Source organism: Rhodamnia argentea, chromosome 6 (assembly GCF_020921035.1).
Source record: "Rhodamnia argentea isolate NSW1041297 chromosome 6, ASM2092103v1, whole genome shotgun sequence".
Taxonomy (NCBI): Eukaryota; Viridiplantae; Streptophyta; class Magnoliopsida; order Myrtales; family Myrtaceae; genus Rhodamnia; species Rhodamnia argentea.
Genome location: NC_063155.1, coordinates 20,119,658 through 20,145,902, shown reverse-complemented (window position 1 = coordinate 20,145,902; position 26,245 = coordinate 20,119,658). Strand labels below are relative to the sequence as shown.

The 26,245-nt window shown below is 39.6% G+C and overlaps 3 protein-coding genes across 3 annotated transcripts in view; 1 reads left to right on the top strand and 2 right to left on the bottom strand.

The window, feature by feature from the left end:
• LOC125315459 (putative disease resistance protein At3g14460) overlaps window positions 1-26,245 on the bottom strand; it is a 707,586-nt gene that overhangs the window by 385,776 nt on the left and 295,565 nt on the right. The window lies entirely within an intron of this gene.
• LOC115734354 (acidic leucine-rich nuclear phosphoprotein 32 family member B-like) lies at window positions 4,523-6,484 on the top strand. The gene is made up of 2 exons (XM_048280728.1): window positions 4,523-4,763; window positions 6,315-6,484. Exons 1-2 carry the CDS (start codon window positions 4,523-4,525, stop codon window positions 6,482-6,484), a joined length of 411 nt encoding a protein of 136 aa, XP_048136685.1.
• Window positions 18,405-19,891, bottom strand: LOC115734356 (anthocyanidin 3-O-glucosyltransferase 7-like). Its single transcript, XM_030665105.2, has one exon. It carries the CDS (start codon window positions 19,768-19,770, stop codon window positions 18,418-18,420), a length of 1,353 nt encoding a protein of 450 aa, XP_030520965.1. The 5' UTR covers window positions 19,771-19,891; the 3' UTR covers window positions 18,405-18,417.

Below are 26,245 nucleotides of genomic sequence, written 5' to 3'. Positions count from 1 at the left end.
ATGTTTCAGAAAAATGAAAACTTTATAAATTTTTCTTACTACCGTACCTTCGCGTCTCGCGGACCGACGCCTCAGATGACGTATCGTGCAACTCACGCGTGATTGTAAAGAGTTGGATTTGTGGAGAGAGATCTTATTTATACATGAATCCCTCTTATTACGATCGTAGATCTCTATTTAATCCTACGGTGAAGATTCAATGCCCCTACCTACTCCTTCATTACCTATTAAATGCAAGAATCCTCTAGAAAATAAGTGTATATTGCGCGCTCAAAGTAATCGAAGCTAAAACACGAACTCTACTTTATTAATTTTGTCATATATTTTGCTTTTAAGTTAGCTAATTGAGCGCATTTTTCAACCGAAAAAACAAATTTAGCTAATTGAACATTTTGCATCTATTTCGCCGGAAATGACTTCACGTAGACATGGCCACAGCCCGTGAACCGGCGGTTCCGGTTCAAGGCAATTCCGGTTCGTGGCCATGCTTGAACCGAAACCGGCCCTTGAAGGGGCGGTCCTGGTTCCGGCAATTCAGACCACTTTCGTTGGCTCTTTTTCCCTTTTTTTTTTTTTTGCGGTTCGGAACCAGATCGGAACCGCCGGTTCCGAATTATTTTTAAATCATAACATGTCCGTGAGGGGCCGGGCCGGGCCAATTCCGGTTCGGAACCGGCGGTCTCGATCAATGGGCCTGTTTCGGGCCCAAATTGGCCCGTGGCCATGTTTAACTCCACACGACAAAATACCTTTTACCTAAGATCGGATCTTCAATTTTCATTTGAATCGGGTCCATGGCAATTCGAATAGGAAGCGAAGGAACAAGAATTAGAAGCAATCACTCCAAACAAAAGTAAATGTATGTTAAATTGATAAATTCGAAAGATTCATTGTTTGGGTTGATGATCGAGAGCTCTTTACGATGATTTAAGACCCTTTATGTATTCTGTATCGGCATCATACTGATTAAGGAAAAAAACGCTTGATCATTTTCGTTTGAGCAGCAGAACTATAGAGAGGTCATCACTGGGAAGCTCCACACGCGCAGATCACCACGTCTTCCGACAGAAACAACAATGCTTCACCAGCTGCTAGGGTTTCGACTACTTCGACCAAGGCTCCATGGGCGTCTCCGCAAATACCTGCAATTGAAGCCTCCAAGGAGCCGTCGGCCCCCGAGACGTCATCATTCGGCTTCAAGGAACCCTTGTCCGGCCGGCCGGCGGCTTTCACATTTCCAATAATATCTTAACACTACAAAAAAAAAAAAAAAAAAACTTTTTTAGCCACGAAAATAAGCGACGGAAAAAATTCGTCGCAAATTTGGGACGAATTGAGTTTTTGTCGCAAATTTGCGACGAAAATAGCGACAACAAAATTTCATTGCTAATTTGTGACGAAATTTTTTTTTCATCACAAATTTAGCGACAAAAACTCAATTTCGTCACAGATTTAGCGACGAAAACTAAATTCGTCGCAAATTTAGCAACGAAAACTCGATTCCTTGCAAATTTAGCGACCGGAACTAAATTTCGTCGCAAAATGTGCGACGAATATTATTTTCCTCGCAAATTTTGTGACGAATAATATTGTCGTCGCAAATTGTGCGTCGAAAATTGAATTTCATCGTAACATGCGCCTAGTTATTTTGCGACAAAATTTAGTTTTCGTTGCAAAATTTCCCACGAAATAATGTTCGTCGCAAATGTAGCAACGAACATGGAATTTCGTCGCTAAATTTGCGAGGAAAACTAAATTTCGTCGCAAAATTTGCAACGAAAAATAAATTTCGTCGCAATTGGGTCGATTGTTTTGTGACGAAAACATGTTTTTGTCGCTAAAAATCATCTCTAAACTTCACCGACACTTTTGCGTGGCAAATTTCAATATTTCGTGGCTAAATTCGTGGTCGATTAAAGTTTCCACTTCAAAATCCCGTGACCTTCTCTCTCCAGTCCACACTTTTGTTGTTCGACCGCTCTCTTCTCTCTTCATTTTGCCTTCTGTCTTCTCGCTTCTCCATTTTCATTTGTGTCTTATGGTAATCATAGAATATATTATTGTTTATTTCATCATTTTCTTCTATCAAATGCTACAAGCTTCATGAATCTTAAGTAATTTTTGTTTGTCTTTTTTTAGATATGCGTCTATTTGAAGATCTCGCAATCCAAGCGAATGTTGCGATTTTCATCAAATTGAGCACTTTCTCCTACAAACTATTCGATCAGATAATTGGGTAAGCCTTGTTGACATTGCAACATTTTTTTTTATTAAATTGCGAAGTAAAGTTGAGCTCATAAGTTAACGTGTCTGTGTAGTAATGCAAGATTAGCGATAATTTTTGTGACATTTTTGCAAAAAAAGGTTCATATAGGGACGCGGACTTGCAGTGAATTTCGTCTTTTGTATGAAGTCCGCCAATTTGCAACGAAAAGGGCACGTTCGTCGCAAAATTTGCCACGAAAACTGAATTTCGTCACAAACTACGCTTTGTTGTTTTGTGACGAAAATAGACTTTCGTCGCAAAATTTGCGACGAAAATTGTATGTCGTTGCAAAATGTTTTTTTTCCATTTTTTTCAATTTGAAAGTAATTGTTTCGTGGCTAAGTGTATTTTAATTTTTAAAATTTGACAATTTTAATTAAGAATATTAAATAGTAGATATGGTATTTTAATATTTTAAGAATTTTTTTAATTTTTTATACAGACACAATGCAAAGAGAGAGGGCTTGGATGTATAATAAGAACTTACCTGGACAACGAGGATTGACCGATGAGTTTCGTATCGGGTTGGAACGGTTTTTGGAGTTTGCTAGTGGTAAATTTGAGTTGATGTATGGAAATAAGTTAAGGTGTCTATGTAAAAGGTGCGATAATAATAAATTTCATGCGTGTGACAAAGTTAGAGAACATCTTTGTAGATTTGGGTTCACTCCGAACTATTATAATTGGACTTGCCATGGTGAACAATTTATATCCGATGAAGGATATGGAACAAGTAACCAATTTTCAGTTAGGGAGGAATGTAGCTATTATAATCAATTGAACCCCTATTAGAGGATGGTGATTGATGCAAATGGTCAAAATTTCGTTTAAGAATCGAACCATGGGAGCACTAGTTTTGCTTCTACATTTGAACAAGTGGGTAATAGCTATGCATCACAAATGGAAGAGGCAGGAGTAACGGGTTTTGATGAGAATGTGCACAATGAAACTTTTACATCTAATCGGTTTTGTGAAGTGTTGAAAGTAGCAGATGAACCTTTATGGGCAGGTTGTGACAACCACACTAGGTTATCAGTGAAAGCAAGATTGTTAAACATCAAGGCACAGCATAATGTGTCCGAGAATTGCTTCAACTCTTTTGTTGATGTAATGCGGGAAACAATGCCTCGCGATAATATCATACCAGGTGATTTTTACGACATGAAGAAGCTAATTGATGACTTAGGTCTTCCAGTGGTAAGGATTGATGTATGTAGTACGGGTTGTATGTTATATTAGGGAGATGATGAAAATGCCGAATCTTGTAAATTCTGTGGCCAATCGAGGTACAAGATTAGCGGGAGACAGGGTTGTTATCAAAAGCGTAGACCATGTAAGCAATTGTTTTATCTGCCCTTAATCCCCATATTGCAAAGGTTTTATGCGTCTAAAGCCACCGCTGAACACATGAATTAACATGCAAATCATGAAACCGAGGAGGGTTAGATGTGTTATCCTTCGGATGCAGAGGCATGGAAACATTTTGATAGAACACATCCCGAGTTTGCGATGGAGCCTCGAAACATCAGGTTAGGTCTCTGTGTTGATGGATTTGCCCCATTTGGGAAATCGGGAAAAAGTTATTCATGTTGGCCAGTTATCCTAATTCCGTACAATCTGCCATCCGGTATGTGCATGAAGACACCTTATATGTTTTTGACGTTGTTCGTGCCTGGCATGCAAAATCCGAAAAAATTGATAGATGTTTATATGCAATCATTGATTGCGGAGTTACGACATCTGTAAGATGAAGGTGTTCTTACATATGATGTTTCTACCGATCAAACATTTGTAATGAAGGCTGCACTTCTTTGGACGATAAATGACTTTCCAGCTTATGGAATGTTATCTGGATGGAGTGCAAATGAGATCTTAGGATGTCCGATATGTATGGAGAGATCAAAGTCATTCAGATTAAAACACGGTAAGAAGGCCAGCTATTTTGATTGTCACGGATAATTTTTGCCGATAAATCATACATTTCGAAGGAATAAAAAAGAGTTCATCAAGAATAGGATTGAAAAAACACCCCCACCATTGAGGTTGACTGGTGATCAAATTTGGGAACGAGTGTATGACTTTCCAACCGTTGTTGAAAACCCCTATGGCACGACTATTGCGTACGGAAGTGCACATAAGTGGACTAAACGCAGTATATTTTGGAATTTACCATATTGGAAGACCCATCTTATTCGTCATAATCTTGACGTCCCGCACATAGAAAAGAATGTTTTCGATAACGTCATCAATACTCTAATGGATGTCACTGGAAAGACGAAAGACAACTTGAATGCAAGAAAAGATATGAGAGTTATTTGTGATCGGCCAGCACTAGAAGTGGATGCAAGCGATAGGGAACCAAAACCAAAAGCAATTTACACATTGGACAGGGAGCAGAGAAGGGTTATTTGTCAATGGTTGAAATCAGTACGATTTCCTTATGGGTACGCTTCGAACATCGAGAGATGTGTTGATTTGAATGAATGCAAGTTGACAGGTCTGAAGAGTCATGATTGCCACATATTTATGGAAAGACTAATTCCACTAGCTTTCAAGGAACTTCTACCGAACTTTGTATGGGGCGCTATCATAGAGTTAAGTAATTTTCTTCATGATATTTGCTCAATAATATTAAAAGTATCATACATGGAGAAGCTGGAGGGAGATATTCCAATCATTCTTTGCAATTTAGAAATGATATTCCCTCCATCGTTCTTTGATTCAATAGAGCATCTCTTAGTTCACTTGCCTTTTGAGGCCAAAGTTGCGGGTCCCGTCCAATTTCACCGGCCGTATCCATTTGAGAGGTAAAATATATTTTTTAATAAATTTGAAATTGCTTTATCTCGTATTATGTTCCGATGAACTTTTCCCTATTGCAACTAGGTTCTTATATCATTTGAAAAGAAAAGCAAATAACAAGGCATGTGTTGAAGCTTCAATTTGTAATGCATATATTATGGAAGAAGTGACAACATTTACATCATACTATTTTGAGCCGCACGTACGGTGCAAGAGACGGAGAGCAGGAAGAAATGATGAGGGGCCTATTGATCCCAATTGCAAATCATTCTCTATTTTCAATTATCTTGGTCGACCAAGCGGCGCATGTAAGTCTCGTTACTTAACAGACGAAGAATGGCAAGCAGCCCATACACATATTTTGCTGAACTATCCGGAAGTGGAGCCATACTTCGAGTAAGTGTACTTTTGCAAATATATTTATTATGTGTCAAAAATTCACACACACACACACATATATATATGGTATTTATTAATAGGATTTTTCGAACTTCAATGTATGGACTACCACCAAATGAGTTCGACCGTTTATGCGATGAACAATTTGCAGCATGGTTCACAATACATGTAAGTTGCCTATGGATGAAAAACAAGTTATTAATATTTTATAAATCAGTAATTAAAAAAATATTATTAACTTTGCGTGTGTGACTTCAGGTTCACAAGACACATGATCAAGTCGAAGAGCAATGATTGTTATATCATCTATCATGGGGTCCAAAAAAAATGGTACGAACTTGGCCAGTATATTTCATAAACGGGTACAATTTTCACACTCTAGAATACGGAATGGGAAAAACCACAATGAATAGTGGTGTGTGTGTTCGGTCATCTAACGATGGTAGTGCGAAAGATGATTTTTATGGCTTGTTGGATGAAATCATAGAGATAGAGTACCCTAGACCATTAATGCGGGTTGTGTTATTTAAGTGCACGTGGTTCGATCCCGTCAAAGGAATGAAGGTGCATACGAAGTTTAATTTGGTTGAAATAAATCACAAGAAAAAGTATATGAAATATGAACCATTTGTCTTGGCACAACAAGCAATTCAAGTATATTATGCATCATATCCTAGTTTGAAACGCGACAAAGTTGATTGGTGGGCTGTATGTCAAACCAAAGCACGAAAAAAAATCGAGGAACACTGGAAGGATACAACGTATTAACAAGAGGAAGTTTGTAACACGGTTGAAGTTGAAGAATATAACATTCCGACTTTACGAGATCCATGCGGAGCTGTGATAGATGTGGATCCAAATGAAATTCACGAATCAAATCTAGAAGGCGTTGAAGAATTTGATTTTGAGACAGAGGCCGAATATGATAGTCTTGAAGAAGATGAAGACGAAGATGAAGATGAAGATGAAGGCGAAGATGAATACGAAGATGAAGATGAAGATGAAAACGAAGATTAGGATGTCCGACACTTTCACTAATAGGACATTTGCCGGTCAATTTGATGATATTGCATTGGATAGGACATTCGTCGCACATTTGCGACGACTTTATGTTGTTGTTGTTATTAGTATAAATTATTATAGTTATTGTTAAACATGTCTTGAATTTTATGTATTTGGTTCGGTTTATCAATTGGCCCGACATATATATATTTTTTTTTGGTAAAGGACCCGATATATTTTTGTGTGGCCTAAAAGTGGAGAAAAATTGAGATTTAGTTCGTGACGCGGAGAGTTGGGCCGATATAGCATTGTGAATAGATCTGCGTGGGGGTTCGGGGGTAACACCCTTGAAATATTTTTTTTTGCCTCTATTTATACTGCGGCTAGGGTTTTTTTCTTTTTGGGAAAAAATTTGCGACAAAATTCACTTCGTTGCAAATTTTGCGACAATAACATAATTTCGTCGCAAAATTTGCCACGAAGTGGATTTCGTCACAACAAAAATGCGACGATGCGGATTATTCGTCGCAATAAATTTCCAACAAGATGACGTTCGTCGCAGTAAATTTGCGATGAATATCATTTTCGTGGCAACATTGCCAACGAAAAATGTTTTCGTTGCAACATTTCCAACGAAAACTCTATGTCGTTGCAAAATTTCCCACGGATAGTGAATTTCGTCGTGACTTCTTCTTTTGCGACGAGAAACTATTTTCGTCGCGACTTCTTCTTTTGTGACGAAAATACCATTTCGTCGCACACGTTTGCACGAAAATACCATTTCGTCGCAAATAGTTGCCACGAAATACTATTTCGTCGCAAATTTGCGACGAAAGGGTATTTTCGTCGCAAAAAAAGAGGGCTTATGTGCGATTAGGTCGGTCTCTTTTGTCTTACGCCCCTCCCGGTTCTTAGCGTTAGGTACTCGACCGCTTCGAGACGTCGCCGTGCGCCAGCATCGTGTACTCGACGAAGATCGGCTTCTTGACCTTGGCCGACGATCGGAGCACCGTCGTGGGGTAGAAGGCGCCGCAAAGGTCGAGGTCGGAGCTCGTCACTCTTGGTGGAGGAGAAGTGCGATATTGCGAAGTGGGTTCAGAGAGCTCGGGTAAGTTTTCCGTTCCATTTAATTTTTCAGTTCCGTTTAGTTAACTAAATTGAACGGAACTAACTCGAACGAAGAAGAAGAGAATGGTTGTTTTTTTTATCCGAACCAAAAGCTGAACCAAAGCGAAGTGCAATTTTCGGTTTGGTTCCGCTTCACGAGGAGGATCCCAAATTTGCGAATTTCAATTTCAACCTAAGCCAATGTTCAAGAGAAGAGAAAATTAGAGGATTGTCACGATTCGCTGATGCTCGCTTGAGTCCCGTAGGACGATTAATCTTGTAGGGTAGACGAATCTGGCAAGCACTGTTGCGCTTTCATTTGCTTCCTTATCGAAGCAACTTTCCTCTTGTCCTCTACCGGTGCCTGCCAACTGTTTGATAATTTGTAGCTATAGTCACCGTACATTGTAATTTTGATTTTGGACGTGTATGATGAAACTATGGTCTAGTAGTTATATTTCTGCTCTGTTGCCTTGTCATTTGGTTTCAAGGAATCGGTTTTAGGTTAATCTTTGCTGGATGATGATGGTTGAGTTATTATGAAATCAATATGTAGCTATCTTATTCAAGGCGCAATTTCCACTCATTTTTTCCGAGAGTGAAGTTGAGCAATTTTGTGTTGTTTCAAATTTTGGAAACGTATAGAACTCCTCAAAGCCCGATGTGGATTTAAAAGCCTACCTAATTGGCGTAAAAAGGATCAATGACAGCTGCCATATACTGGGAAGCAGCCAAGGTGCTTTCCCGTATTGCAACAAAACCAAATTGTTTCCATTAATTTTTCTTAACAAAGAGAGAAGTGGGTATAAAACGTGGAAAGGGATGCACTTGGTGCAATTTCCACTTACCGCAATCTTTTAGAACTCGAAAAATATTTCCCTGTTTCCCTCTTACCCTCCCGCTTCTATGGCCTCTTTAACTGGATCATGTTCGATATATCAGCAATAGAAGCATCATCATGTAGTTTGACCGCAGTGGAAATTTGGTCTTCTTCCCCGGGATCTGTCTTTATCACTTGTTCACTTTTGTGGTCCTTTAGCTGTACCATTGAGGTCGGGACAGAACTAATAGTGTAAGAATTTCTCATTTCCTAACTAACAATCGGAGATGAGCTCGGCAAGGCCTGCTTATTGTTAAAAGGTTCTTCCATGACATCTTTCAAGGCAATTTTCAGCATTTGGTTGCTATATCTTGGCTCTTCATCGGGATTTCTATTATTACGCCAATTAGGTAGTTCTGGAACTAGAAAAGAGCTCCAAAGGCAGAAATATATTACATATTCACATCTTTTAAAAGAAGCAAAAAGGAAACTAAAAGCTACAAAGGCGGAAATAATTGTCTTAAGATATTTCCTCATGCTTTGCCCAAAAGAGGTGCTATTTCAGAAACTGGTTTTAGTTCATTTCCTTCTGCTTAAGGACAATATTGTGGGGCTGAGTCTGTGGCTTGCTAAGAATGAAACCGGTTTTGCAAAGTTTCAACTCATTTATGAAATATGATGTCCAAAATGCTCATGAAATCTCGATTTCCTGTTCGTTACGTGTTAGTCATGTGGATGGTCTTAATTCTTGTGGATTCTCACTTCTTTTCCTTCATGCAATGTTATATAGAATCTGGATACCGAATACATCTCGTTTAGGATTCAATCGGAGCTTGGTATTTATTAGAGGTGATAGCAAGTTCCTTACGCTTCTCACTTGCTCTTCGAAATAAAATGGTAAGCTTCATTATGTGTCCCTAATACATGTTCTTATTTTTGCTTATGTTTGTCTAACCTTTTTAATTGTTAGTATAAGTGTGGAGGTCACATCCGTGGTGCATCTTCACAAGGAAGACCAGGCCCTTCCCATTCACCTTCTCCTTCCCCCGGCTCGTCCCCAGCCCTTTCCCTTGGCTCGTCCCTAGCCCTTTCCTCCGGCTCGTCCCTTGCCCTTTCCTCTCCCTCTCAACCACTACCCGTCGAAGGACCCATTCGACCTGAATGTACTTCAAATCCACGTGCTTCTATTCCACCTTCTTCAGTGGAACACTCGCATGATGAGGGAAGCACACCTAAAGAAGATAGCCGGACCGTGATAAGGCCATTTGGAGATTCGTAAGTACTTTTTTTTAACGTACATGCAACATTTACGGTCATCCCGTTGTTTGGTTTTAGATATGAATGTGAAATGCATTGTCCTTATTTGCATATTCGACGACGCTCTGCGGGTGGTGCGGGTACTTAATAAAATTGTGAATAACTATTGGCGGGAGTCGTGGATTAGTTATAGTGCCGCTCCAAGACAAGTGAAGGATTTGTGGTGGAACGAGTTCAAGGTAAGTTTTGTTCTTTTGTTTTCTCACAAACTAAGTTTGGCGTATATGAAATCAGTCATTTTTTCCATTGATTACATCGAAAGTTCATATGGGAGGAATCAAAGGAGGAGGAAATTAGAAGAATTTTTAAGAAAAAAGTTGGTAATCACATTCGCAGCGTGATGAATAGAGCAAAGACACAAAATGTCAAGCTAGATTTTATCACCGGTGACGATTGGGCAGAAATGAAGACAAGTTGGGAGAGTGAAAAAAATAAGGGAAGGAGTGAACGGAACAAGAAGAATCGAGTTTCTTGTTCTTCCGAAGGGTCCGTGACTTATGGTGGAGGCTCCATCAACGTTGTGGAGCATAGAAAAAGGATGGTACGTTCTGATAAATATGTGGTAAGTTAGTTTAATTTAATTGCTCATTTATGTTTCAATTTTTTAGGCACATGAATTGGGGATGGAGCCGACGTATTTCGCTACATTTGAACGAACATTTCAAAAAAAAAAATAAGACATGGACTAACAACCGAGCAAAATGTATTAAGGTATGTAAGATTATATACTTTTCACTTTATGGAAACATGGTTTGAAAACCATGAATGAATGCATTCAATGCTTATGGTAGTTAGATATATGAAGTTATTTTATTATCATATCTATTTTGTTGATGTAGGAAAAATATGATGAGCCATTAATCAAGACGGCTAGTGGCGGTGCAAGTGGGAGTGCGGATGAACTTTCAGAAACTGACGAACAGGCATTGTGGATGGAGGCAATGGGTGGGAAATATATGGCTTGGGATCCATGTCAAGGGTGTGCACAGGAAAGGCAACTGGAAGTTCGTCCTCCGATCCTGCTGCTTCAAAGAGGACACGTATGGAGGAGGAAATGACCCAACCGAGACATTTGCTCGAAGAGAAGGATGAAGAGATTAAATTGGTCAAAGACCAGCTTGCACGTAAAGATGAGCAAATCAAACAGATGGATGAGCGACATAAATCCTTCGAGTGTCAAATGCGGTCTCAGATGCAAAGGGACATGCAACATCTTCAATTAAATGGCGAACGGGTTCCTCCCGTACCTCCCACTAATGAAAGAGGTGATGGGCAAAGTGATGGGCGACATAATGAGGATGAGATTTCTGATGATGAAAAATTAATTAGAAGTCTTATCAATGGTTAAACAAGAAGCTGGAGGAGGTGGAGATGAAGACATGGTACACGATCAATTTAAATTTCTGAAGAAGGTATTTTTTTTTCTAAGTTAGGATTTTAATTTTTATCTCCTTTAAGCCTAATTTTACTTAGTGAAGTCTCAAACAGATGAGCTGCAATTTTGACAATATCTGTATAATTGGTCTCTTTGATGCTTTATTCTCTCTCTTTGTATGTCTTCTCTTTTTTTTTTGGGGGTCAAATATTTGTATGTTTCTTGAAAGAACTCTTATGGACCCGTGAATGCTCACCCATGCTATGCTCGGACTAGTGCTATGCAAAACTAGTCTCCCGTTAATTCATTGGACTAGTGTTATGCTTAACAAACACCAGACTTGTTTGTGCATTGTCTCAACTTAGGAGCACATGGCCCTTGCTGTTGCCTATATGATAGTTATTTCAGCCATAATCTCTTCCATGCTATCATCCGGATTGTTTTCTTTAAATTAAACCGACAAACCGAACTATGTTACATTTTGGTTTGAAAATTTTTCCCGAAAGGAAATGGTAAACCAATCATGTGGAGGGGTTGAGAGAATAAAATTGTTTATTTGATACTTTGGCCAGCTTGTATATGAATCAAACATTATATTAATCTTTTGAGGTGTCTTATGAGGTTAATTCTTGTTGCAGGTGAATGCGTGGACTGTGTGGTGCCAGGGAAGATACTATTTCTACCGACTCTTCTTCTATGCTTTCTTCTATTATTACTTTTTATTTTGGCATGAGTGATTATTCGATGTTATTGTGAACTTGTAAATTTTGAATAGGTAATTTGTGATAAATACATTGCCAAGTGGAGGTTAGGCCGCTTAGTCAATGAAAACGTTGATCCGGCGTCCCATTGGCGGGTGCATTAATGCAGTAATTGTAGGAAGTGAGTATGTTGGGATGGAGTGCGAACACCAGCAGAGACAATCTTACTCGAATGGCCATGTTGGTGAGGCATTAGATGCTGAAATATAGAGTCGCTTTTCAGCTGAAGTAAGCATAAGGACTTTAATGCAACTTTTTGTCAAGTTCTCTTTAGGGATTGTATTAGAGTCCTGGAATGAAATGAACCAGTAAGTAACATCTTTTCTATCTATACTGTACGTTCTTCAGTTCGCCACAACAATGCTAGAATGTTTACAACAACTCAATTGTGGGGACAAGCATGCAAGGTCACACGTGCACATCACAGAATTATTTATGTAGTAACTCGATTGTATATCTTCATATCTGCATTTTCATGAGATTAATAAATAATGTTAATGCAGCCAATTGTCTGCATGTCCGGTTTCTATTAACGCTAGAATGTTAATGAGGCCTACTGTATGTATCAAGTGCTAGTTTAGTTTGCCCTATCAAGTTTTGTTCCTCTCCTTTATATTTCCTTTCCGACAACAATGGTTAGAAACGCACAGTTGCCAAGGTGCATGCATCCCGACAATACATATAAACAGGGGCTAATCGGTATTACACTCTCTGCTCCTCCGACTTTTTAGTGATTGGTGGGGGTGGCCACTTTGCAATCTATTTGGATGGCGATCTATGAGACTTCTTTTCTTGGTCCTTGTCATTTTCTTTACCCCTCTCTGTACTCTCCAAGTTTCATTTTATTTTATGTGTAATCGCTTTCCCGAAGAAGAGAACTAACCACTATGTGGAAGTTGGTAACACGTAAGATTACCTAATGATTAATAGCTAATTGTTGCTCATTTTTTTTAGGTTAAATGGATCGAGCTCAAGATCAGAAACATATGGGAATCCTTGTCTTGCACGTTCTCAAGACTTTGAAGTAAAGGAAGTTGAGGTAGGCATGCTCTATGACATGCATGCTAGCGTGCTTTGAAAAGGGTATAGCACGTATTTTAAGTAACGCTAAACATGCTAAGACTCGTCAATAGAATTGGTATACTTAGTATTGTGACAGACTATATATGAAAGCTAAAAAGTCTGCCATATCATTTACTATATTGATTTTATAATTAGTCTTACTATAACTAGCATTGGTCATAGATTTTAGGTTATTTGGCCTCCTTATGTTCAGCCTCTCCTATCTTTTGCAGTTGTGGGGCTTCATATATGCTTCCAAGTACGAAGAGATGCTCGCTCTTAGCCGAATGGAGTCCCCCGGCATTTGCCGATGGTAACCTTTTGAAACATGAGCTAAACTTTCCGATAACTAGTCACCCGAAGCGTGGTGGTTGGGGAGTACCGATTACATCCGATTGTGTATATTTTCGCCGGCGCTGGATGATGAAATGGTTGCCCGGACCTGGTGCACCGCTGAACATGATCACAATGACCGATCGCCCCAGGTCTTGTGTGTCTTATTCTAAGGGTTGGGATGATCACACATCCAGTCCATTTTGAGTGAATGTTGATTTGCACTTTCTAACCCTTGTTTCTATCTGTTGTATAGTCCTCTACATGTTTTGCATCCGACCCCGTATGTAGCAGGAGTGCACCAAAACTCAAACTCGGGCATCCTGTTTGTTCTCTCTTTTGTCTTATATCCGTAAATATTTGGTTCCTCTTTTCCTTTTGGTTACTCGGAGTTAAGGCATCATGTTTGAAACAGATGAATGTATTTTATATTATATTATTATAATATTTAGATCTTATTACTTGCTTAATTAATGGTAACTATAAATTTTAGAATTAATTTTGTTTTTAATTAGATTTCAAATCAGAAAATAAAAAATTAACAAATTTCGTGACTAAATTCATCGCTAAAGAATAAATAAAAATTTGTATATCGGTCACTAATTAGTGATGGAAAGTGAAGTCCGTCGCAAATCTGGAATTTTGCAACGAAAATTTCACCAAAATTCGTTGGTAATGCGTTTTGCGAGGAATTTTGCGACGACATCAAATTTCGTGGCTAATACGGCGTGGTAAAATTTGAGAAGGAAATTTGCAGATTCCTCACTAATTTTGCAACGAAAAAGGGTTGTCGCAAATTTGCGACAAAAGTCGAGTTCATCGCAAATTTGCGACGAGGGCACTGTTTGTCGCAAATTTGCGACGAAAGAAAAATTTGTCGCACATTTGCGACGAATTACCCTTCGTCGCAAATTTGCGACAAAAAGCGTTGTTGTCGTAAATTCACGACGAACAAGGCCTTCGTCGCAAATTTGCGACAACCATATTTTCGTAGCAAAATTCATCTCAAATTTGCGACAAATTACGTTTCGTCACAAATTTGCTACAACATCGGCTTTGTCGCAAATTTGCGACAACCCTATTTGCGTCGCAAAATTCGTTGCAAATTTGCGACGACCCCATTTTCGTCGCAAAATTAGTCGCAAATTTGCGACAAATAGTGTCTTTGTGGTAAATTTGCGACAACCTATTTTCGTAGCAAAATTCGTCGCAAAATTGCGACGAATCTACAAATTTCCGTCGCAAATTTTGCGACGCCGTATTAGCGACGAAATTTTCTATCGTCGCAAAATTCCTTGCAAAACACATTAGCGACGAATTTTGGCGAAATTTTCGTCGCAAAAAGCGTGTTTTTTTGTAGTGTAAACCGTCTGATGATGATTAGCCAATGTGGTCATTCCTAATAATTTTTTGACTGGCAATGGCTAATGAGGACCTATATTGGATGGCAGGCGATAAATTTTGAAAATTTTTTTTTATTTTTTTTGGTTAATTTCCTTATGAACCGGAACATCCCCGTTGATGTCCATATGAATAGTTAAATTCGAGCTCCGGTAGAATCAATTATGCATTTGGACTTATCCGGTCCAAAGTCAAACCGCGCCTGTAGACCTGGATTCACGTGCCCATGGCAATAATTAATCCACAGAGATAGAGATTGTATTTTTAGTACCTCATCAAGATTACACGTGGGAGCCATTCAACATTCAATTACCACTTTTATAAGCTACTCGAATAACTTGTGATCACATTAGTTTATAATGAACTTTCTTTATCAGAAGCCGTAAATCTTATAAACGGAATAAAATTGAGTCGTAAACTTTTTCAGTTGGTGCGATTCACTCTTTAATTATTGTTTCCAAAAGTGCAGGGTGCACATGGCAACACTTTTGCTCGAGAAATCAACTTTTAGTCAGGTGTTGATTATTCTACTTCCATTTCCGAGCAAGTTGATTTTTTTTACTTCTGGAGAGGAGTAAATTTTTTTTACCTCTTCAAGTGGCTCCAAAACTATTTCTGAAAAAAAAAAATGCTTCAGAATTAGAAAAAAAAGTTGCATAACCAAACGGATTTCTTCTCTAGAAACACTTCCGGAGTAAACGCGCCCTTTCCACTTTCATGAGTCCTGTGCTTGGTCGAATCTAGCAACAATACTCATAATCGGATTTTATTTACGAGAGAGATCAACATCTAAAGCACCGTTTGTTTTACAAAAAATAAATGATTCTGAAGAATATTTTCATAAAAAAATGAGCTCTTATATCACTTACAAAAATGAATATTCATCGTTCATGTAAATATTTAGATATAAATCATTGTCAATAACGGAAATATTTTTTGTATTTCATTTATTATTTTTCATAATTTATTGGTCTTATTCTTATCATCGCGTCATCATCATTTTATTTTATTTTTGCGAAAAAAAAAATTGAAGGTTTGCTAGGCAAGCAAGTATCGAAGGAAGCAGCGGTATCGAAGGACATGTCACTGCCCAATATGAGTTGGCAACGACGAGGACACTAGCATTATAATTGAGAGAGTTTGCGACGCTCCAAATCTCGAAATGGTAAAGAACTTAATGATGCCAGTCGAAACCCACCACCCCAAAAAATCACAAACCAAAATCTTTCATTAGGGAGTTTGACGCAATGTGTGTTCATTCAGATTAAATAAATATGTGTCATTACGTAATATACGACGAAGCATAACAGCGATAAGGATGTACATCCTAACTCTAGCGCATTAGAGTGTGTAGGCAATAAATATGTGTCATTACGTAATAATACGTAATATACGACGAAGCATAATATTTGATCTCCACCTCTCTATTTATTTCTGTATCTGACTGAAAGAAGCAACACCATTTTATTGTGTAGACAATAACCAAGAAGCTCCACGACCGATCATCAAGGGTTCAACATCATCGGAAGATCCGTGGAAGAGATGCATGTCATGGTGGCGGCGAGGTCGGTTGGCAGCGCTAAGCGGCGGTTCAGATGAGTCCACGTCCACTATTGTCCTTTCCATATATACGTCGGTCGTACTTCTCGTATTGGAGGACCAATTTCGGTTGCATTATTCTTAATAACCAAGTAATATAATAGGAACGAGTATTTGAGACGTGATTTTGAATGGCGCGGAGTGAATTACAAGTTCAATTATATTTATCCAAGGTACTATTAATTAGACATGTTATCCATGTTTTAAGTTGTTATACTTTCGGAAGGCGTCTTCCTTCGGTAGGTTCTGTAAACCAAGCAAGGTTAGTGAGAATCATGTTATGTGTACTTTATGTGAAATATGAGTATTTTACTAAATAGAACACACTGGAGTTAATGTCAGCAATATGGATAGTGGGAAAAATAGTACGTAACGTATTGGAGGAAATACCTAACACTGTTTGTTGTAACCAGAAAAGATAATAGCACGGAGAAGGTGATAACAACTTCAATAATAATCAAGTCAATCAGCAAACGAAGATACAATTACAAATGAAATTGCTACAAAATTGTAATATAGTTACACATGAGGTGAGGTACGGCTAACCGAATCTCCTTAAGGCGATTAGTTCGTGTCAACAGTGTTGAACAGTTTCATGAATTATGCCTCTCAAGATACCACACATTGAGTCCGTTTGAATTAGCACTATGTAAATAAGACTTTATTGAATACTCCTCGAAACCGGCAAACTTAGAGAAAAATTGAAGTGAAAAGATGAGAGGTCTTTATTTTTGAATCTTGTTCGAATGTCTTGGAACGAAGAATAGATCAAATTAATTTATAGAGTTTGAAAGTTCATGTACTCAAGAGATACACGAATTGAAGAAATACATCAGTTAAATAGATTCATGAATTCAAGGGATACATGAATTCGGGAGTTACATGATTTAAAAAAGTTCACGAATTCAAAAGATGCATGAATTTAAGAGACACATGAATCAAAGAGACGTATCTCGTTTTGCTCATTTTCGTTGATCCATTAACTCATTAATTACAACATTTAACTCTTCCCCTTTTTCAATCAAAGTTACTATCACTTTTTTTTTAATATAATTCGTCGCTTCGAAATTGGAAGTACTTTGATGCCGGTACGTCGTTTTGGTTTTGCTGCAAATGAACATGTGTTTTTCGGTAAATCGGAAAATACGAGCATTTTCCTAACAGATGTCTAGAGCACAATTTCATATTCGTCACAAAGCAGCGGGCGAGCTTTACATTGCTCGGCAGTAATTTCGCCCCGGTGTCGAATGCTTCTTTTAGCTATTATTTTTCGAATATGTGCCGTATTTGCCTTCATCCCTAACTAGAGAAAGTTTTTAGTAATCAATCTTTTGATTAGAAGGTTACAATCATGGACACCACTTATGTTTATATTTAGTTACGTTTGCTTGTGGTGATCCTGTTTATGTAACTCATCTATCATACCAATATGTGGAGAAATTTTCTTCCAGATAGGATTTAAGGAATATTACCCTTTTCCATGAAGGCCGTACACATTTCGAAATGCTTGATTTGCGCTGAAATTATTTACACTAGGAGTGATCGGTTCTCGATTCGGTCTAGTCCCATAGCTAGAGATGAGGATCAAGGCTCGAGGGGCCAATGTGATAACTAATCACGAGTTATCGGTTCATGTAGATCTTTTCATTCGAGAATTCCTAGTATCAGGACCACTAAGAAAAATAACATGCTAGATTTTGACAATACTTGCTATGTGGCGATCCCTTCACCCATCCAACCCAAAAGTCAGTGGATGTGTCATGTGTACATCACACTAGGCTGGACTTTTAGGCCCGAGCCTAAAGCATGAAAATATTTAATTGATAAGGCAAATAGGGACCAACCTAAAAAATTTGAGCTCGGGATTTTCTGCTTTAATACCATATGAGATTTCATAGGACCGCCAAATATTCTAAAAACGAACGTGAGGTTCAATATTTAAATATTCTAACATACCACAAATTGTGCATTGTAGCTCGTAGACGACATTGGTGTCGGATCTAGAAGATGAATAACATGAGAAAATTCAAAGTCTTACTTATAAATTGATTTAGGAGCGAATGTAACAGATCGTCGTTGGAAGCTTGAACATGACCAGATCGTTCGAACACGCCTACACACAGAAGAGCGTTTTAGCAATAATCTTCAATTTTTTTTTTGTCACTTGGCTTCCTCACAAGGTAGAGATGAGCTCCACAAGAGCCTTGAAATCAGCTTCAGCTCTCCCTTCTGGCCCAGCAGCCACCAGGAGTCTCTGCCTAAACTCACCCACCTTCTTCCTCATCTCCTTCCCTTCCTCACTCCTCAGCACCATCTCCAGTGCCTTGACCAGCCCGCTCTTCGTTATGACCCGTCCCTCCACTCCGATTCCGATCCCCCACACTTCCTCCACCACCCTCGCGGTCAGCATCTGGTCCGCCCCCATGGGCCGGCATATCATCGGCACGCCCCCCGCCACGCTCTCGAACACCGAGCTGTGACCGCATTGCATCACGAAGGCCCCGCAGGCCTGGTGGCTGAGCACCTCCCTCTGAGGGGCCCACGGCACAATCCTCCCTTGCGAGCTCGTCCGCTCCTCGAACCCTCCGGGGAGGCACGTGGCCTTCAGCTGGTCGTTTAGAGACCACAGGAACGGGGTCCGAGTGGACTCTAGGGCTTCGGCGAGGGCCGTTATCTCGTCGGGCGTCGGGCTCGTCAAGGCTCCGGACCCGAAGGATATGTACACCACTGTTTGCGGGCCTTGCAAGTCTAGCCAGGTCAAGCAGCCGGTATTGTCTGAGGCGGGTGGGTTTGGCCTCATGCCCAAGAAGAGCAAAATGCTGAACTTGGACTTAAGGTCGGCCATGAGGGGCTCGGGATACATCTCCACAAAGGAGTTCATGACGACGGCCGTCGCACCTCGGATCACGTTCCCCAGGTCAAGGAACATGCGGGAAAACTTTGACATGCCCTGGGCTTTCGATATATTAGCAGGCACATCCACCAAGCGAACGACGGACAGTCCTGGGATCATGTCCAGGGTCTTTTCTTCGTCGGTGGCGTTTTGCCTCAGCTGGACGATGAGGTCAGCGTGGATGAGCATAGATAGAGCGTACGGAGCCCCAGTCCAGAACGCGACCCACGGGACATGCAATTTCTCCGCCAATTCGCATGCAACCAATGATACCAAACCGTCACTCAGCAAGAGACTTACTTTGCTTCCCGCGTCTCGCACTGCAATGTCGACACCGGCTAGAAAATTCACAGGAGCTGCTCTGATGAACAGATCGGCTTCTACTCGGTCGCCGGTCACCTTGTCATAGCCAGCCGGCAACCCGTCACCAACATCGTAGACTCTGAGGTTCGACGGCAATAGAGCGGCTCTTGACAGTGGAGGGAAGATGGAATCGTTGGATTTGGCCGTGCTTAGGAAAGAGAAGCGGACGGTTGGGGCGGTCTCAGCAAGCTTGCAGACCAATTTGGCGACAGTCCTGGGGTGGCTGCTGAATGGGAAATTGCAGACTGCAACGTGTTTCTCCGACGGCATGATGGTTGGATTTGGTTGTGTGCTCAGCGAAGAACTTGGAAGTGGAGAGAGAGAGAGAGAGAGAGAGAGAGAGAGAGAAGGGGAGGCGATTGACAGAGAGAGATTGCTTCACAAACCTGCCTCTGGCGTTATCATTCATTTATAGAGATGTTTTAATGGTGGAGTTCAAAATTGTTCGATCAAAATACATTCCTTTAATATGTTTTGACCCATTTTCATGGGATGCAAATCTCGTATAGACCCGTCCCATATTACTAAAATATTTTCGTATTTAACATAATCTAGGAAAATGCATATCCAAACCGAGGTGAGAATGCGGAGTGAGCGAGCACGAGATCAAGTTAAGGTAATAGAGAATGAAGAGAAAGTCTTGAGTTGGGTCTAAGTAAGTTGTAAAACTTATTTATGAGCCATTTAATAATTATATTATGTTTAAATTCACTTATGACTCGATTACTGAATATAATTAACTTGTAGCGATCTAATCATAAAATAGACAAGACAAAAAAATAATTTGCGCACCGGATTTATGTAATTTGATCGAGATAGCCTACGTTCACGGAGAGAGTACCAAAAATTACACCATAGATCAAGCGACACAATGGAGATTATAAATATTTTCTTGCCCCCAAGTCCATCGAGGTTGGGCCTAAGAACCCAGTACCCGTGCCCGGGTCCCCGACGCCTGGGCTTAGGTCCATCGAGGACAGGACCGGGTCCCCAGCGCTCGGGATTTGTCCCTAAAGCCCCTGTTTGGGACCCCGCACTTTGGACCAAGTACATCGAGGACGGGCCCGAGATCCCAATGCCCTTGCTAAGCGTCCACGCTCAAGTCCATCGAGATTAGCCCCAAGACATCGCTCTTGTGCCTAAGTCCATTGAGGTCGGGCCCGAGACACTAGTTACTCGGCCCAATCTTGATGGATTAGGGCATCGGGCACGGGCATCGGGGCCTCAAGCTTGACCTATGTGGACCTAAGCGGGGGCGCCAAGGGGTCGAGATGGCCGCTCGGTTCTCGACCCAGCATTTGTGGCCCTAGGATAGGTGCCCGTGCTCGTGCACTGGACCCAAGTGCTTGTTGCCAAGTGCTTGGCACCCAGGTTGGACACAATACCCTATTGCCCGTGCCTCGTTCTAGAGCTGCCATTCACAAGTCATTAGTACTCAAATAATGTACGTCTATTTAGGAAAATCTTTCCTTTCCAAATTGCGGATTTCACATTTCATTCAAATAATAAAAAATATTGTCATTTTTTTTTCTGAAAAATGATTTCTTGAAAATTAATTTTTTTAAAATGAAAAATAAACGGAGTCTAAATTAGAAAAAATTATGTACAGGTCATTTGGACACGTATGGAATCTATCTCAATGCTCGCTATTAATATACGGGAGTGTGGAACCACCACCACATCCTTTAAGCAGTAGCTTCATCTGTGAAGCTCCATGTCGGCTCGAAACACTTCGATTAGAAAAGTCTTTGGAAAGGATTGTATCGTTGGTTTTGGGCAGGCTTGAAAAGGCCAATATTTCAAGAAAGAGGGCATGAAAGGTTGGTTACCAACTCTCGATATCCACTGGGGTATGAATTTTCATTTGGTGACTCTAGAAGTTTGTTGGACGGTTGTCTTTCAGCTTTGAATGCTCCTTTTTCTCTCTTATTTTGCTTTGGCAAATTTTTCCATTTGACGCAATTGTCATGCTTTTGAGCACATCTCAACTCTCATCATTTTTCCAATAAAGGGCTTTGGCCTTACTTTTACCGGGCACTTTGCTTTTGCCCTTTGATTTAATTGACATTAGTCTTTTCACTCTTATGAGATTTAGTGATTGTTTTGCAAGGAATTATGAATATTAAACATTGTTTGATTTATTGAGTATAATTTAGGGCCGAGAAAAACTGAATGTTTACATGACTCGAGCATGGTTATAACCTCGGTTGTATCGCTTGATCGATAGTCAAGTTTTATGTTGCTCTCTCTGTGGACAAGGTCATACCGAATGAACCATGTAATATAGGTTCGATTTGATTTTTGTATTCTGATTTATTAATGTTCGATTGCTTTTTTTTATGCAACTATAGTATTGATAAATGTTATGCCATGTAGATTCTTTTCTTACGAGTTTGACTTACTCTATCTTCTTATATCAGCTGATTTTTTTGGTCTATCAAATATTAACTAAGCCACCATTTGTAATTATTTAAATATTTTGCAAATGATGTTCTCTACAATAATGAAACAAATTCCAAAAAAATATTGTAAATTGTTGAGGTGTGATTACACGGGTCAATGTTTTGAAAGCGAGGGCAACTATTAAGTCCATATACAAATGTTCACTTTACTTAATAATGAGATATCTATCTCCAAAAAGCATTGGTGCTGCATGCTCTTGGGAAAAATCAGTGCAATAGAGCTTTAAATAATTGGTCAATAAGGGTGCGCATGTGGAAGTGGATTTCTACTCCATAAATGTTTTTGATGCAGAAATCCGTTTGGTAAAAATTTTTACTTCTAAAAGAAATTTCCACTTCTAAAGTTATTTTTCCCCCAATTTGAGAAGTAAAAAAAAAATAGCTTCTCCAACTCAAGAAGTACTTCTCACCTCACCCTCTTTTTATTACGCCCTCACCCTCTTTTCGATCATATCCATCTTCGCCAACCTCCGCCGCCACGAACCGTCGCCGACCACCGCCCATTGTCGACCTCCACCGGCCGCCGCCCACGATCACAGCCTACCATTGTCCGCCCCGCCCACCGTAGACCTCCGTCGGCCGCCACCGGCCGACCGCCCCCGGTAGCCAACCACCGCCGACCTCCGTCGGTCGCCACCCATTGCCGCCTGCGACCACCAACCACCGTCGTCGACGACCACCGGTAGCCGCCGCTAACACCCGACCACCTCCCACTACCAACCTTCGCCGGCCGCGACGGCCGCCAATTGCCGTCCCCCACCACCAACCATCAACTACCGTGCCGACCGCTGCCGCCGAATCGCCGTCTCCGACGGCCGAAGTAAAAAATAAATAATTATTATTTTTAAAGAAATTTAAAAAGTTCAAAAATGAGGTAGAAATTTTTTGGCCGCCAATAATAATTTTTCATATTTTTTGTTAATAATATTTCGGAAGTAGAAATTTTCATCCATTACCAAATGAATTCCTCCGATCGTAAATAACTTCCGGAGTAGAAGTAGAAAAATCAAGTTTTGCTTCTAAGGAGAAGTAGAAAATTCAACTTCTTGGCAAAAGTTAATTTCTGAAGCAGAAGTGTTACTATGTGCAAGCACCGAAAGGGAATTCCTCTAAAAGACAAGTAGTGGTTATTTTGATTGGAAAAAAAAAGCCGGGGTTTATACTCAACTTTTTCGTGTCCAATTAAACGTGGCATGGTCATTGGTGACATTATTGCCACTTCTGGAAAAAGCAAAAGGAAAAGGAGACAATTATTCTCCTGTAAGGACGTTAGTGTTACTTTAGGGAAAAGGCAAAAGGAGCAGCAGACATTGTTGTCACAAAGGACCTGTAGTGGACTGTGGACCCCATCATAGATAAGAAAAATTTTAGGGGTGGGAACAAGCAGACTAGCAAGTAAAAACAATGATTTCCTTAACAATTGACTCTATGCTTCAGAATAAAGTCGATGGATTAAAAGTACAATTATTCAAAATTTAATAGTGACATTTCCTTTAATATAATGAAGTTTATCCGGCCATCAAGACGCAAATAGGCCTTTCCCTAAATATTACGAATAGCAAAATGAGATTGTACCATCTCACCGACCCAAATTTGATAAAGTTGACGGGCATCAAAGTACTACAAAGTGAGGACTCTCTTCCATAAGAAGATGCCAGGTCGAATCAACTCTCTTTGGATTTGCGGAGTGCGTTGTCTAAAAACGATTTGGTTTCGGTGCAGCTGGAGAAAATATTCGCAGATTTAGTATTTGAGTAACGTGGTAGGTACGAGGTAGAACTAGTTATAGCATAGAAGCTATATGAAAATTCATGTTTTCCAATGAGATCCGGGATTTTGGGGGGGGGAGGGATCTAGAGATTTTTGAAAATGTGTTTACATTGGCATAGTATAGTATGTTTAATTTATGCAATACTTACTCGTGCAATTGTGCCCATGCCTCAAGACTAAAAAGATGTAAAACGCCAAAGTGCACTTGGGCTGTCGTCATCGTCGGTACTCTATCTCTCTCTCTTTCCAGCATTTTGCTGGGCAAGTAAGCTTGGAAATGCATAACTCTCGGCAGAAATAGGTAATGCCACTGCCCAATGTGAGTTGACAATGACGACGATGCTAGCATGCAAGTGAGAGAATTCGCGACACTCAAAATCTCACATGAGTAGGAAAAAAAATATATAAGATGTAAGTTGAAACCCACACCAAAAAATCACCTCATAAAATATTTTCTAAATGCTCCGAGACATAATATGTGTTCACTCAAATTGTACAAATTTGCGAGACCATGTAATATTTGATGAAGCATAATTGTGACAAGAAAATACGTACAGCTCATCCTACTCCAGTGCATTAAAAAGTTAGTTCTAGACCCAATCGATAAAGGATCCGGTCTGAATGTGGACCGATTGATGCTATGTTTTAAAGAAATTAGAATTACACAAACATAATCCCTAGGTGAAGAACAGGAGAAACGCCACGACAAGAAGAAATTAGAATTGCTCGATTGCATTGTCGAAAAATGCCAACGTCTCTCTTTGGGCTCCTATAAAGTAGCTCGTGCCATTGTACGCAAATGAGCAGTAAGTACTTCAACTCAATTTGAAACGACCATATTTTCCACTTCCAGGGAAGGCTGTTTCTGGAGTGCTCTTCCGTACAAGTTTGGTGAATACATCGACGTCAATAAGCAAGGCTGTTCATAAGTTCGTCAATTACATTAGGAGAGAATTCAATTAATCAATAGTAGCTGTGAAAATGCTCGTAAGATTTCTATAATTCTTTTGTGAGACTTAGTGATTGTTTCGCAAGGAATCGTGCAGGCTACACACTATGCGCATTATCTAGGGTTAAGCGGTTCTAAATTCTATACAGGTTTCACTTGAAACCTATCGGTCGAAACAGGTTTATCATTTGCCGGAACCTACCTTGGAACTTGGAACCTATCCTATCATAGGTTCCACAATTGGTTTTAGGGTCTACTCGGGTTTCATATATATTCTTAATTGAACGATTGTATGGAATCATCAGCTTTAATGATCACCATTTGCAGCTACAATTCACTGAACACAACTCATATTTAAAACACACAAATTAATATAAAACATGAACAAAGTAAAATTCTAAGTCATAAATATCACGAAAATGAAAGCTCGGACTAGTAGTTCGGATTATATACTTATCATCGAAAGCCATGGAGTACCGCATAATCATGCGAAGACATATACAAAAACACAAAAACTTGTTATAGGTTCCTGGTTATAAGTTCAACCTACCTAAAACTTGGAACCTACTTGTCGGAGCAAGTTTCCCGATTTTTGGAACCCGAGACCTACCATGCATATCTTTGAAACCTTGAACCGGATAGGTTTCCCACAGGTCCAGTTCAAGATTCCACGTTCCGCCTCGGAACCATGCTCACCTCTAGCATTATCGAGCATTATTATTATCTCCGTTGTATCGTTTGCTCAACAGTGAAATCTTATGCTACTCTACCCATAAATTAGGTCATATTGACTGAATCACATAAAGTTTGTATCCTGTTTACTACTTTGTTTTCTGGTTTATTATTGTCCAGTGGTTTATTTTTGCAACAAAAATCAAGATAAATGCACCAACATGTATATTCTTAGTTTGACTTATATGTATTTTCTTGTATGGGCCGATTTCTTTGTCTATTCTACTATTAGCTAGTTACAATAAACTTTACAGCATATTTATACATTTGGCATGTTTTTTCTATGATAATGCAACAAATTTTAAGACACAAAATTTATATGTGGATGTGTAAAGTTCAATCGGTCCCATGCACCTGGATTGGTCGCATTCTAGTTATTTTGAAAGCGAGAGCAATTATTAGGTCCATATACCTAATCACTTTACTTAATCACGGCATGTCCACTTTCAAACAGTTGGTCATACATCAGTACAATGCAAGTCAGATAAAATTTTATTAATTGACTAATAAGCATCCTACAAGCATTTTCGTCAAAAAAGAAAAAGTGGTGGTCATTTTGATTAAAGATATCCCGTGCTATAAGTATAATCGGGGCATGTTTGGTAACAATTCTATTCCAAAGAACAATTTCTGAGCAGAAATCGTTTTTTCTAATTATGTTCTCAAGAAAAAAGAAGTAGCTTTTTTTTTTTTTTTGCTTCTTGTTTCTGTTCCATGGCTACTGATTTGTTCTCAAGAACAAAAATAAAAAATAAAAAATAATTGACGTTACCGAATAGATTTCTAATTTTTTTTTCTCGAGAACAAAATAACACGAATTAAAGAAACAGAA